The sequence below is a fragment of the Notolabrus celidotus genome, chromosome 21 (genome assembly GCF_009762535.1).
Source record: "Notolabrus celidotus isolate fNotCel1 chromosome 21, fNotCel1.pri, whole genome shotgun sequence".
Classification (NCBI taxonomy): Eukaryota; Metazoa; Chordata; class Actinopteri; order Labriformes; family Labridae; genus Notolabrus; species Notolabrus celidotus.
In genome coordinates this window covers 28,068,926-28,084,636 of record NC_048292.1, presented here as the reverse complement: position 1 = coordinate 28,084,636, position 15,711 = coordinate 28,068,926, and the positions used below count along the sequence as shown (strand labels likewise).

The 15,711-nt window shown below is 42.1% G+C and overlaps 1 protein-coding gene across 8 annotated transcripts in view; it reads left to right on the top strand.

The window, feature by feature from the left end:
* The first annotated feature begins 1,431 nt into the window (after nucleotides 1–1,431).
* sox5 (SRY-box transcription factor 5) overlaps nucleotides 1,432–15,711 on the top strand; it is a 112,723-nt gene continuing 98,443 nt past the window's right edge. For 7 of the 8 annotated variants that reach the window (XM_034674086.1, XM_034674084.1, XM_034674082.1 and 4 more), the window contains exon 1: nucleotides 10,353–10,596. In XM_034674086.1, the coding sequence (XP_034529977.1) occupies nucleotides 10,520–10,596 (77 nt within the window). In that variant the 5' untranslated portion in view covers nucleotides 10,353–10,519. Of the gene's footprint in view, nucleotides 1,536–10,352; nucleotides 10,597–15,711 lie in introns of those variants that run through there. The other variant, XM_034674083.1, reaches the window with a different exon arrangement.

The window sequence follows — 15,711 nt, the reverse complement described above, 5'->3', positions numbered from 1 at the left end:
TTTGATTGGTTTCATCATTTGGCTCCTGATGGCGGGGATTGGTTGGTGTTTTCCCAGGTTTACTCCGGCTGTAGATAGCAGCTTTTTTTTACCTCTTTTTTAAGAACACATTATGTATTGATTACTATCGGGACATAAAGATCATTTTAACCAGTAGAACAAAAAGTGGATCTAAATCTGACTACCAACCCCAGCTTTGTAATAACTGCATCCACTTTCAAAAAATAACTTGATGAACTCTAAATTTAAGCTTGCATGAAGGAAAGCTTATAATTAACATAACAATGGACGTTACATTATTAATAAATGCTGTGGAACAGACTCATTTTGTGGACTAACAGGCTTAATTTGTTTTCTAATTTGTTTTTATTTTTCAAATACTGTACATTCTGTGTCTGTGTGTGTGTGTGTTTTGTAACTGCACTGTATGAATCTGTCTACAGTAGATACAGTAACAGGACTTGCCCCTGCCTCCCCCTGTGTGTGTGTGTGTGTCTGTGTTTGTGTGTGTCTGTGTCAGTGTCTGATTGTGTGTGTTAAAGTATCACAGAAGTGGCAGTCTGTCAGCTCTGCTTTCTCTGCACTCTCCAGAACAATAGCTGGATTGGCCGTATGTGTGACACGTAGACCACACACCCCTAATAGTGACTGACAGCACTAAGGGCTGAAAGCAGCATGCACTCTTCACCCACACACACCCCCACACACAGACACACACACACACACACCACAGTCAGTACCTACACCTGAGGACACAATGAGTGTGGGGATGGTGAAGGTTTCAGTCACTGTTTACATGAGTATATTGTAAGTGCATCTGTGTGTGTGTGTGTGTGTGTGTGTGTGTGTGTGTGTGTGTGTGTGTGTGTGTGTGTGTGTGTGTGTGTGTGTGTGTGTGTGAGTGTGACTGTGTTTGTGCACTTGTTCATTCATGCATGTGAGCCTCAGCATATGTTCTGTTGAAAGTGTTCAGCTGTCTTCTTGTAACCAAACTGTTCCATGTCATAAAATCAAATGTCTGTTTCTAGCTGCATCAAAACCAGAGGAGTATGAAAGGAATTAAAATGATGTTAAACATTATTTTTCTATCATTTTTTTATCCCAATTATTGTGTTGCAGAAAGATTTGCATCGTGCTCAGATACTCTTAGCAGTCCTTAATGTTGTTCTGCATTTCTTCTTTCATACAGATATTAATGCTGATGATTAAGTGATGAAATGTTGAACTGCTGGATGAACTGTGCAAACTGATCCACTCATAAAAAGTGCAAAAAATATGAATGTGATATTTTTCGCAAATGCAACCGAACATTTATATGTCACAGAAAATAAAACCTGCTATCACTCTGAGTAAAGGGGAAAATCTGTTCTTCTTAATTTAACATTTTCTTCCTTTATTATTTCAGCAAAGACTGCCATGTGAAGAGCGGAATGTGTTTCAAAGTGGATCACAAACAGCTTGACTTGGCTAACGTGGTGGAAACGAAAGGACAGTAGAGGAAGCTGGAACGACAGCAGTCGATCATTTAAGCACAGGTAAGTCCACGGTCCGGATAGGTTTTTATAAAAGTGTTACTTTAAGCCTCTGTTGTTTTTTTCTGTGGCTGTAAAAAGCAATAAGATAGGCTTCCATCTTCATTTTGAAATGTCCACAATGTAGTTTCGATCTGTGCTCGGCAAGTTGGCCTTCAGGACGACATATATGGATCTAACATCGTTTTAAAAGGTAATAAATGGATTGTATCCATACTAGGAAATAACACATTGGATTTAAGCACGCCAGACTTTATATGGATGTGTTTTAAGCTACTACACAGACCAACAATGCTGCGCAGCTTTAAAGGTGACATATCATGCAAAATTGACTTTTTAATGGTTCTCTACCTGAAATATGTTTCCCTGGCATGTCTACAAACCCCCCGAGAATGAAAAGAATCCATTCTGCCCCTGTTCTGATTTCTCCACCTTTCTGTAAATGTGTGTGAAACGAGCCGTTTCAGACTTCAGTGTTTTTGTTACGTAACAACAATATCCGGTCTGTCACGGAGTCAGAGCTCGGAGCTTGTTCAGCCCATAGACTGTATGAAATAATACTGAATCCCCCCTCTGTTTTTCATTCCCTGCACACATGTGTGCTAACAAGGAGCTTAGGAGGGAGGCATGCTAGTTGTAGGCTGTCTTAATAAACACAAAGGTCGGTTTGACTCCCCACATCTGCAGATTTGAAGATCTAGTGGATGATTTTTATTTATCATGGATAAGTGCTAGCGCTAGTTAGCATAGCTACATAGCTACATGTTCGTAGCTGTAGATGTGTACCAAGACACACGTCGACATACTGATAAATAAAACAACAAGAAACACAGAATCTGTGACCAATCCTTCAGAAAAGGTCCTGCTGTCTTTCTGGTAGAGGTCGGTTTTACTCCCCACGTCTGCAGATTTGAAGATCTAGTGGATGATTTTTATTTATCATGGATAAGTGCTAGCGCTAGTTAGCATAGCCACATAGCTACATGTTCGTAGCTGTGTACCAAGACACACGTCGACATACTGATAAATAAAACAACAAGAAACACTAAATCTGTGACCAATCCTTCAGAAAGGTCCTGCTACAGGCGCCTCTCCGTCAGGATCAGATTCAGAGGGTTGAAGTAACGTGATCTCTGAGCAGCCGTGTATATTCAGCCAACATGTAAACATTAGATCAACGTGCTGGAGAGCCGAGGCACATCCACTTCCTGAGGGGGCGTGGTCAGAGAGAAAACAGAGTGTTCTGATGAGGAATGAAGAAGAGGGCTTTTCAGGCAGACCAAAATCTGATTTCAAAGTGTTTTTTTGAGCATAAACTTTAAAGATATGTTTTGGGGACCTCTTAGACCAATATATATTGATGAAAAAAGCGTGAAATGTCCCCTTTAAGTCAGACACTGGTTGTATTGTAGGGGTGTAACGATTCTTTTTAACAATGATTCGCTTCGTATCATGATTCATGGTTACCAATACGATTAAAGAACGATATTGGTTCATTTAGAACGATCCGATCCAAATCGATTCAGTGACTTGAAATCAATTCAGTAACCTTTTAGCCAAAAATTCAACCAGTGTGACTGTGAGATAAACACCTTGATACTGGACAGTCCTAGAGTCCTGATGTTTCATGTAAGGGAATCAGGTATCAATTAATTATGTATATTAACAAACAAGTAAAAAACAATTAATTCTGCTCTTATTTTCAATATTTAATACATTTTCAATAAAAGTACAGTAAAAACATCTCCTTCTTTGCAAAAGCCAAAGTCTTTCCACACGCTGGACCGCAATGGTGGCTTGATCATTTCTTGCTCGCTGGCTTTTCCTCTGCCGTCCACCATGCTATGTTTTGTTGTCTGCTGGCGCGTGGCGATGACATCACAGACAGGCAGCCTGAATTGAGTAACGTTTTTATTTTATTTTATTTAACCTTTATTTAACCAGATAAGTCCCATTGAGATCAAGACCTCATTTTCAAGGGCGACCTGGCCAAGAGGTCAGCAGCACACCTCAGAATAAATGGCACAACTCAACAACATGGAACATATATGCAAACAGTATGTAAAAGCAAACAATAATAATTTAAAAGTGCACCTTATTTTCAAGTAAAGTGCAGTTTGTGATTACAAAACAGCATTTAAAAACACAGGCACTGTTCTGGGGTCTGTCTTTCATTTAAGATAGACTTAAAGGTGTCCAGAGAGATGAGATCCGACAGATTCAAGTCCTTCTGGAGTTTATTCCAAGCAGTAGGAGCAGCAAAACTGAACGCTCTCTTACCAAACTCTGTCCGAACACGGGGAACACACATCCGCAAGGTGTCACAGGAGCGCAAGGCATAGTGACTTCCTGATCTCTGAAGATAAACACATAAATACATTGGGACCAAGCCAAGTAGACATTTGTAAATTAGACGAAGCCAATGTGTTTGCCTGCGCACACTCAGGGATGGCCAGTCGGCTCTGACATAAATCACAGTGGTGAGTGAGTGAGGTTTAACGTCTTTATCATTAAAAGTGTAAAAAAAACCACATCCATATAAAGTCTGCCGTGCTTAAATCCAATGTGTTATTTCCTAGTATGGATACAATCCATTTATTACCTTTTAAAACGATGTTAGATCCATACATGTCCTCCTGAAGGCCAACTTGCCGAGCACAGATCGATGTAGTCGGATCATAGGAATATAAATCCATACATCGATGAGGTAGATGAATCGTTACACCCCTATTGTATTGCATAGCTTTCTTTCAGTAATCCAAATAGCTTTAATCACCTGTTTTCAAGTCTCTGTAGGAGACTCCATTGAAATGTTGAGAGCATGAGTGGATAACTTCAAATTTGGTCAAAGCGCCCCCTCAGACTCTATGATAAACTGATTAGAGTTAAACAATCAAGGGTCAAAGTTCACAGCGACTGTGATTCGATAATGTTTTTAGGCATACTTTGAGAATTTATAATCAGCATAATGTCACAGAGACTGAATGGCCCGTAGCAACAGGTCGGGACCATTGATCACCCCAAAATAGCTTTAAAAAAAAGCTTTACTTTTATTTGAAAGCATTTTTGTTATGTCTTCTTTTAAAATGATATAAAATGAATGACCTGTTCTGTCAGCCACTGCTTGTTGCAGACAAACTTCTTATTCACAGTAAAATATTTTGCGTATATCATAACTCGAGTCACTGTCAATCTTTACTTTATGAAACTAGGATATGCAAATTAAGACAACTGTTCATCAGCAGGCAAGGTCATGCTGTACCCCCAAAAAGGGTGCAACCAAATCATGTGCTGGTGTGACCAACTGAGAAAGTTGGTACCAGTAGAAAAGTTAGTGTAGAGCCCTGCCTTTGCATACCTGTTAGGGACTGAGAGACTCTCTGATATTATGACTGCCCTGTAAAACACTGTGGGGATACATCTTTTGTTTTATGAAAATCTAGTTTTTCCAGAAATGTTCATGATGCAAATATATGTCCTCTCCCCGCTACAGTCACAATACCATACTGTAGGAAACACTGTAACTTTGTTGTGTATTACTCCTTGTTTTAACGTCCATCTGTGATTCTTTGCATGTTTTATCCTTAACACTTTGACATCCTTTTATATATATATTCCCTTTATTCCCTGCGCTCTTGTTCATAGCTGAATCTAAATATTCAGCTCTAGTGATGGGAATTCCAGCTCTTTTTAGAGATCTGGTTCTTTTGGATCGTCTCACTACAAAGAGCCGGCTCTTTCGGCTCCCAAGTGGCTCCTCAGATATTTTCTTGTTTAAATGAATGTATTACCTAAAATAATGAAAAAGGATATGTATAATGAGTAACTAATGTAAAAAACATACATTATATCAAATGTGTATTATTTATGAGGCTTTATTTATATACTCAACATGGAGCAGAGTGCTACAAAAATGTATTATAAAGTACAAAAAACAAGACCCATCACAATTAGACAAAAAGGTCCAATCTCTGATTGTATGTATAAACTTTTAAACCCCTTCATTAACAGCAGGTTCCCTTCACTGTCTTTATTCCTCACTTATTGCACTGATGGATAAACAGTTCTAATGTCCATGACCTGGATGACTGAGAACCTTCACAGACACTTCTAATGTGTCTTTGCAGGTTTTTTGTGGACCCTGATTGATGACATTTTCACCTTGCACAGTCTACACTCTGCCTTTAAACAGTCTATGCCTTTTAAATGTGTCTAAAGTTTTCTGTGTTTCCTGCAGTCACTCGTTTTCTCACCTTTCCAGTGCGTTCTCTCTGTCGCGCACGTTCTCCCTCTCGTCTCCCTCCTGTTGGTGTGCTCACTGTGCTGTGTGTGTCTGTAACCCCCCCCCCCTCCCCATTCTGCTCAGTGTGGACCCGTGATTGGTCAAGATGCCACCACATGTGTTGACCAATTACATGAGGCTTTAACAGACAAAAAAAGAGAAAAATTGAAAAAAAGCGTCTCCCAGTCAGGAGCCAGCTCCCGTCGTTCACTTCAAAGATCCAACTCTTTGGGCGCTGGTGGGCTAGCGGTCTAAGTGCCCCACATATAGAGGCTACAGTCCTCAGGGGTTGCCGGTTCGATTCCCGGCCGGTCGACCATTTCCTGCATGTCTTCCCCCGCTCTCTACTCCCCACATTTCCTGTCTCTCTCCACCTGTCCTATAAAATAAAAGGAAAAAGGGAAAAAAATAAATAAATAAATAAAAAAATAAAAAAGATCCGACTCTTAGAGCCGGATTGTTCACAACAGACACATCACTATTCTGCGCTTCTGTACAAACTTTATTATTATTGTTATTTTATTCTTATTTATATCTTATTTGTTCCTTCTTTCTATTATTACTGTAATATTCTTAGTCATTGTGTATAATCAGCTATCAGTTGTCTTCTTTCTTATTGCTTTACATGTACACTTACTTATCTGTATAACCATTCTTGAGTGACGACATGACAATGTTTATGAGTTGAGTCTGAGTGATCTACGTGCACACAGTAAAACAAGCATGATGCTCCGACACTCATTTATTGAGAACAACAGAACACATATTTACACGCAATACTTCACTTCCTGTCCCTTAAGGCTGATTTATAATCGACGGCGTAGCCTACGCCGGAGGTCTGCATCGCTCCCGTACCTACGCACGTAGCTGACGTTCACCTCCTCCAAAATGTAACTACCCGTAGAATCGACGCGGACCGCAAGCCCTGTGATTGGTCCGCTCGGCGACCGTGTATTTCCTCCCCTCCTCTCTATTCTTCATGTAATCATGTCTGTATGATAAACAGCAACATGTAACAGCTGTAGATTAACAGAACACGCTCTGAATCTCTGTGGAAAAGGAAACAGAGATCGTAGCGGGGCCGGAAGGAGGCGATCGGCTATCAGAGAGACCACACTGCCCTCAAGTGTTTGGGAGGAGAATTGCTGCGCTACACATCGACGCACAGGTATGTGGTGCGGGGTGTAAAATTAACTTTTTACCTCATCTGCCATTGGCTAGTGACCTCCAAAAATGTACAGGCCAAAATTATTTTTCACCGGCCAAATAAAAAAATGAATGCATTTTGTTTATTCTTTGCGTGTTTACAGCAGAGGCTGCAGCTCATGGTGTGGTTTGTCGGGTCGTAAGTCAGCCAGGACCGAGGTCGGTTTTCCAGTTTTCTTTGAAACGTCTTGTAGTGATATTACTTCGTTTAGCTGTCTGTTCCTCTCCTTGATCGTCTCCTGCCTCTTTGTTTATCCTTTTTGTTTGTGGTGGCTGCACACCGGGAATGTGTCGCCACATCTTCCTCGAAACGCTCTTCCCGCCGTGCTTCATCAAGCAAAGGGAATGACTAGAACTCCAGTAGCTGACGTCATGCGGTTCCCAACGTACCAAATCACAACACAAGCACAGCGCGCCGCGAGGGTCAAAGTGGCCTGGCAATCTGCAGAAATGGGTGAAAACAAAACCGCACATGCAATACAACATTTTCCATCGGCCACTGGTGGGTGTGTGTTTTTGTTTTATAATAATAATAATAATAATAATAATAATAATACATTTTATTTAAAGGCGCCTTTCTCTGCACTCAAGGACACCGCACAGATATAAATATATATACATACACAAATTTACATTAAAATAAACAAAATCAAAGTCCAAATGAAAACAATATAAATTAACAAAGTGGTAAGAAAAAATAGAAACAATAACAAAATGACTGAGCAATTGGAGTCAGACGGAGTAGGCGGTTTTGAACAGATATGTTATACACGCCAAACAAATTTTTTTTACCCGCCATTGGCGCTTGGCGGGTGTTAATTTTACGCCCTGGTGTGGTGCTCATGTCCGCGTCAGCCCCTGCTGCGTAGGGTCTACACAGAAGTATAAATCAGCCTTAAAGGGGACATATCACGCTTTTTTCATCAATATATATTGGTCTAAGAGGTCCCCAAAACATGTCTTTAAAGTTTATGCTCAAAAAAACACTTTAAAATCAGATTTTGGTCTGCCTGAAAAACCCTCTTCTTCAGTCCTCCTCAGAACACTCTGTTTTCTCTCTGACCACGCCCCCTCAGGAAGTGGATGTGCCTCGGCTGTCCAGCACGTTGATCTAATGTTTACATGTTGGCTGAATATACACGGCTGCTCAGAGATCACGTTACTTCAACCCTCTGAATCTGATCCTGACGGAGAGGCGCCTGCAGCAGGACCTTTCTGAACGATTGGTCATAGATTTAGTGTTTCTTGTTGTTTTATTTATCAGTATGTAGACGTGTGTCTTGGTACACAGCTACGAACATGTAGCTATGTGGCTATGCTAACTAGCGCTAGCACTTATCCATGATAAATAAAAATCATCCACTAGATCTTCAAATCTGCAGACGTGGGGAGTAAAACCGACCTCTGCCAGAAAGGCAGCAGGACCTTTTCTGAACCATTGGTCACAGATTTAGTGTTTCTTGATGTTTTATTTGTCAGTATGTCGACGTGTGTCTTGGTACACAGCTACAGCTACAGCTACAGCTACAGCTATGAACATATAGCTATGTGGCTATGCTAATTAGCGCTAGCACTTATCCATGACAAATAAAAATCATCCACTATATCTTCAAATCTGCAGACGTGGGGAGTAAAACTGACCTTTGTGTTTATTAAGACAGTCTACAACTAGCATGCCTCCCTCCTAAGCTCCTTGTTAGCACACATGTGTGCAGGTAATGAAAAACGGGGGAGGGATTCAGTATTATTTTATACAGTCTATGGGCTGAACAAGCTCCGAGCTCTGACTCCGTGACAGACCGGATATTGTTGTTACGTAACAAAAACACTGAAGTCTGAAACGGCTGGTTTCACACACATTTACAGAAAGGTGTAGAAATCAAAACAGGGGTAGAATGGATTTTTTTCATTCTCGGGGGGTTTGTAGACATGCAAGGGAAACATATTTCAGGTAGAGAACCATTAAAAAGTCAATTTTGCATGATATGTCACCTTTAAGTCACATGACTACAGGAGCCGCTTAGGACGGCAAAACGTGTATCAAATACGGGAGATAAGGGGCGCCATTGGCCTAGCGGTGTAAGCGCGCACACCATATACAGAGGCTGTAGCCTTCGTCGCAGTGGTCGCAGGTTCGATTCCAGCCTCGACCATTTACTGCAGGTCCACAACCCCTCTCTGCTCACCACACTTCCTGTCTCTCTGCAGCTGTCCTATCCAATAAAGTAAAAATGTCCCAAAAATATAAAATAACTTTAAAAATACAGGAGATAAATCAGATCATTTTACAATATACTTTCCAAAAACTAAACAAAATGTTTTTCTCTCTGTATTCTAACAAGTTAAATCATTCAAGTGATATAAACAAACGTACAATTGTTAAATGGTGATTACAATGTGTATAAGAGCAACTTTAAAGAGTGAACATTAAACTATTTCTGATTCTGATGGATTAACAAAGCACCTCAAATACACACAGACAACTTTATGGTAACATTCTGAACTTTACAACAAGTTACTGTCACAATCCTTTGACTTTGAAAAGAAAAAACTGACGAAAAGTAAACTAAAACAAATAAATTTCAACATTTAGAGCCTGTCAAACGTGGTGTAATGTTCACCCCATGTGACGCATAGGCTACTAGGATATAATAATCCAGAATCATCTTTAAAGTTGAGCGTCCTCTCCTCACTGACTGATCGGTGTTCATACATAATATTTCTGTCCATGTGAGATAATAACTTTATTTAAAACTCTGATAAAACAACAGCAAGAGGACAAAGACTGACAGAGAGCAGCTTGCTTGTTAGTGTTTTATATGGTTCATTGTAGTTGACCTCATATTGATTTAGTCCCTTGACAGCACATAATAAAGTCCGTGAGGGCTTGCAGTGGTCTTTCCACTCTGAAGTGTGTCTACATGATCTGTGACTGTTGTCTGAGTGTGTGAAAACCAAGTGTGTGTGTGAGAGAGAGAGAGAGAGAGAGAGAGAGAGAGAGAGAGAGAGAGAGAGAGAGAGAGAGAGAGGGAGACGGACTCAAGGAGGGGGGCAGCACTGCTGTGCATTTACGCTCACAGAGTGATGAGCCCTCTGGTCAAATGGCCCCTCCCCTTTGCTCGCGCGCACACACACACACACACGCACACACACACACACACACACACACACACACACACACACACACACACACACACACACACACACAGAGCGCAAGAGAGCGCCTCTCTGCTGCTGGCCCTTTAAGAGCTGAGCCTAGATCTCACAGCTTACAGCGAGGGAGGGAGAAGAGGAGGGACAGAGGCAGAGAGAGAGAGAGTGAGGGAGGGTGTTAGGCTGAAAGTGTGTGAGTAGAGAGACAGAGAGGAACAGAGAGAGAGAGAGAGAGAAAGAGAGAGAGAGAATCAGCAGTGTGTGTGAGAGGTTGAAGGATCACTTGTATCCCGTCTTGTTTTTTGGGAGACTAACCTTGTTCATCTGAGCATTGTGGGACTGTTTTATGTTGTTGTTGTCGAGAGAGACGGACCCTTACTCCAGCATGCTCACTGAGCCTGAGCTACCTCAGGAGTGTAACAGGTACGTGACGCTTTCTTACACACACACACACACACACACACACTCACACACACATTCACGTAGAGATGACAGGGGAACAGGACAGAGGGGGACAGAGACCGAGAGGGAAAGGTGGTGAAGAGAAGAAAGTAGAGAAGCATGTGTATGAAGAGAAGACTTTGTGTGTGTGTATGTGTGTGTGAAGCATGTGAGCTGTCTGTGTGAGTGGGCTGAGTTTGGGGCTGAAGTGTGTGTGTGGGGGAGAGTTGATGATTGACTTGTATGTTTTTTGGGAGAGATTCCATATGCAAAGCCGGGGCTGAGCAGACATGAAACCTGTGTGTGTGTGTGTGTGTGTGTGTGAGTGTTAAAGTGTGTGTCCATGCATGTTTGTCCCACGAGTAACAGAACTCCCCCTCTCTCTCCCTCTTCTGTCACTTTTAACTGAACTTGTTCGAATCCATCTCAGAACCTCTCTTTACACAAACTGCTTAAAACAGTGTTGGGGTGTGTGTGTATGTTAGTGTGTGTGTGTGTGTGTGTGCGTGTGTGTGAGTGAAAGAGAGAAAAAGAAACAGATGAGATGTGTGTATGTGTCAAAGTCCTCTCATCTTGTCATCTCCACTCATCACTACTACTTTATCAACTTCTGCTTTACTCTACCGGCTACTTCCATGTGTGTGTGTGTGTGTGTGTGTGTGTGTGTGTGTGTGTGTGTGTGTGTGTGTGTGTGTGTGTGTGTGTGTGTTACCCTGAAACATGAAGGTGTGATCAACAAGTCAAACTTCTAAAGTGATTCATTTTCCATCTGTAATAAATAAAAAGTGAAAAAGAGAAAAAAAAAAAGAAGAAGGATGTTTTCCCCCTGTTGGATGTGAGTTGTTTACACTCTGCCCGCTCTCTCAGACGCCTCTTCTTATTTTTGAACATTTATTTATTTGCGATTTATTTAATCCAAATTCAATACATGCAAACCCTCTGTAATCCTATTGTCAATCTGCATGGTGTTGTTGTGTTATTTTTCCTGCCTTATGCTAATGTTAATCTCACTGTGCTCCTCTGATGTTTGTGCGGGCCTTCCTTCATTTAGAGGTGTGAACCCTCTAACCTTGCCCTTTTTCCCCGACACTGTCAACACAAGTGGCTTTCGCCTGAATAATGGTCGTTTGATGCTAATGCTGTGAGAGACAGATTATGGTATAATACCCAGGGTTTTTAATACTCACACACACATATGCAAACACACACACACACACACTCCGCTCTCCCTTCCTCTGCTTGACTTTTATTGCATTAAAGTGGCGCTCTGTTTTGCCCGATGAAACTAATCTTTTGTTCAGAGATAAACCGAGGTCTGTGGGGTTGTGGAGTGTGTGTGGTGGTGGTGGTAGTGTTGGGGGGGGGGATTTCAGGGGCCCCTTGAATTAAGAACACATTTAGATGTGGCAAAAAATGTGTTTTTAATAAACCGTTCAATCCGGCAAAGTGGTTGAAGAGAGGAAAAAAAAGAAGATAACAACAGCTAGGAGGAATTAAAAATTTAAAGGATTACATGGAAAAGCAGAATGTATGGAGATAAATGCAGGGATTACAATGACTTAGGAGGAGAGCGCTTAAAACTCTTGCTTTCCAGTAATGCACTCCATCACTGTAGCTCCGGCCGTGTGTGTGTGTGTGTGTGTGTGTGTATGTGTGTGTATACATGTGTGTGTGTGTTCAAATGTCGATGTATGTGTGTGTGTGTGTGAGAGAGAGAGAGGGGTATCCATTCCGTGTGTGTGTATTTGGTGTGTTTCCAGTGTGTGTGTTGAGCGGCAGTCTCTCGGCGAAGCTGAGTGTGTGTGAGTTGCCAGTGTGTGTGCGCTCCAGACTCGGTGGTCGCGATGCTCTCCGTTCCTGCGTCTCTGTAAGTGCCCGCTCGCCTCCTTTCACTCATACCTCTGCTTCATCCCCTCATCAAACTTCCTCTTCTTTTCAACAAGTCTTCCCCTTTCTTCCTCTTCTTCTTCTGCTTCTTCTTCTTCTTCTGCTTCTTCTTCTTCTTCGTCTTCTTCTTCTCATCCCTCTGAAATATCGATCTAATTCACTTTGAGTCATTTTATGATTGAGGAAATCAATAAAAGAGTTTGTGAGAGTTTCTGGAAGAAGGTTTGTCTGTTTTTATAAATGTGAGGAATAATTAGAGGAGTGTAAGTTTTCTGTTTGCTGCTGAATCTGAGGTTTTTTATTTTTACAAAGAGGCTTTAAAACATATTTTCTAATTCTAATTCTATCTAGGCCAACAAAGTCTTGTGATATGGTTTTTGTCTCCTTTTCTTAAAGCTTTTAAAAATTGACTTCATGCTTTGCCAAAGCTAGAATATTCTCTCATGTATCTTATTTTATAATCCAATTTTTTTATATCTAATATGCTTTTTGTGATTCAGAGCGTTTTTTGGTTGTCTGAGCGCTCGGCTTTGTATCAAAATTTCCAGCCGAAAGCTGAAAATAGTGGAAACAGACTGCCTTCGCTAACACGGCCTCATCTGTTCGCACAAACAGAACAGAAATATACACAGAGGGAGAAAACGGAGAAAGCCAAAGCAACCAAAACACTCAGGAAAAAAGAGAGAAAGAAAGAGAGAAGTGACTGCATCTAGACATGAAGGGAAAGAAATGATGTGGTCAAACTGACACATTCCTCGCCCTGGATGGACAGAAGAAAGAGTGAAAGAAGAAGAAGAAGATGCCGGGTCACAGAAAAGTGAGAGTGCAAGGGAATAAGGGGGGGGGAGGCAGGGGGTGATTTTAGGGGCTTGAATTGGTAAAGGGGAATGAGGAGGAGGAGGGGGGGAAGAGAGGAAGGCAGTGGTGGATTTTCACACCCCTCCATTTGTCCCCTGCGTTTATTGGGGTGTTTGCGTGTGTGTGAGTGCGTTTGAAGCGGGGGAGACAGTCCGCGGTGGATGTGTCAACACTTTGAATGGTTGAAGCCGGACGCTCTCAGATACAATCTGACATTAGTTTGCGTCGCACTCAGAATTGAGGAGCGCAGCAGCAGCCGGGAGGATTTCACTTCATTTAATTGAGAGAAACAGATTTTTTTAATGTCATCGTTAGTGGATACAATTTATTTTTAGCAACTGAAAGCACATTGTAAACAAGTACTAGGTTTTACTACTACTTCAGATAACTTGACTTGAATTAAAATCTCTATTAAATTGCAGCAGAAAACTGTCAACTTCATAAATTTGACCTCAAGAAACGTCAACTTTTAATTCAAGACTTTATCATTGATAAATCAAATTAGCGTTTGGTTGAAGTTTCTGCATTTCTCACCATACGTTAAAAACAGCGTTCACCTAAATGCACCACCAATACCTGCTTTAACACAACAACACATGCTTTCATTAAAAAGACTGCAAAGAGGCCACGCAGCGTACTTCTAAAACTCTCACTGTTCTACAGATGTCACCTTCTCTGAGGGGAAATTTGAACTTGAAATGCAGCTTTTTGGAACAATGTGGTTATTATACCTATTACCCACAATCCTCCCCTGCTTTTTATTTGTTTTTTATTTGAATACTTAAAAGCTGTTTTTAGTAATTACAGCAGTTTGGGCCGTTTTTATAAAAAGATGGAATTCATTTCTCTGACGATAAAAACTTGCTCTCAATTTAAGCGAGCAGTGTGTTTCTGTACTTCATTTAAAAGGGTGAGATTAAAGTGGTGTGTGTGTTTGAGGAACGACAGAATGTGTGTGTGCGTCTGTGAAGAAGAGAGAGAGAGAGAAAGAGTGGAGTAATTGAGTAGAGTGTCCGTGCTCTGCAAACTAATGCGCTATTCTGCCCTCTCTTCCCCTGTGGCCCTGTCCCGGCCTCTCCCCGAAAACCAACCCTCTCTCTCTCTCTCTCTCTCTCTCTCTCTCTCTCTCGCCCACCATCACCAGCCCGGACTGGGGGCCATTCATTGTCTGGGCCATATTGTCTGTCCCCAGAGAGCCTTGATAACCGTGTCTCCATCCACGGAGCAAGAGAGAGAGGGGGGGCCAAAAAGAAAGAAAGAAAGTAAAAGAAAAAACGACAGACAGAAAAATACCAGAAGAGAATGCTAAGCCCCCCTACCCTCCACCCTCCTCTCAACTTCCTCCCCTCTCTCAACACACTCCCACCCTCCTCACCCCCTGACTCTCTCGCACTGCGACCTCCCACTCCGGTGCAATCAGCTGGCGCTCTCCATTGGCCAACAGATGAAAGGGGGAGCGAGTATTATGCTTGATTTGGTTAAAGAGGAGCGTGGAGGAGAGAGATGGAGTGTTAAAAGTGACTGGGAAAGACAGAGAGAGGTGTATGTGTGTGTGTGTTAAGACCAGACGGAGGTCCCTGGTCATATGACACAGGGTCACAGGGGAGGGGTCAGAGGTCAGCTGGAGGTATGGCATTGTCAACATAGCAGGAGGGCTCCAGCAGAAAGCGTGTGTTCATCCAATTGTTTTGCTCTCCATACTTGACATCACTCCTTCCAGCTCTTCCACTTCTTCAGCTTTTCCTTTTCTTCCACTTGTTCCACTTCTTCTTCCACTTCTTCTCTATCCTTTCCCTCTTCTTCTTCTTCTTCCTTTTCCTCCTCCACTTCCTGCTCTTCCCTCGCCATTTCTTCTTCTTCTTCTGCTCCTCGATTTTTTAAGTCATCCATCAATCCATGCAGCTTGTCTTACACTAATCCTCCAATGTGACTTGCTCTCTCTCACTCTCTCGTTCTCTCCCAATCACACACACACACACACACACGCGCACACGCACACATGCACACACTGTTTACCATCCTTCCATTCTACAAAAGGAGACAGTGTTAGAAGCTTAGAGCTGCGCTACAATGGAACCTCTGTCCTTTCAGGTAGTGAGAGAGAGAGAGAGAGAGAGAGAGAGAGGGAGAGAGGGAATATAGAGATGGAGAGGTAGAGAAAAAGAGAGGGGGTAGGTCAGAGGAAAAGGAGGAGACCATTTGGGCCGAGGTGGGAGAGTTTCAAAGTGCAGGGTGAGAGAAAGAGCCCAGCTGGGAGTGAGTGTGTGAAGGTTTGTGTGTTGTCATTTAGGTGAGAGAATGAGCCCGCAATTGTGTCTATGTGTGTAGGTGTGTGTCAGGGTGTGTGTGTGT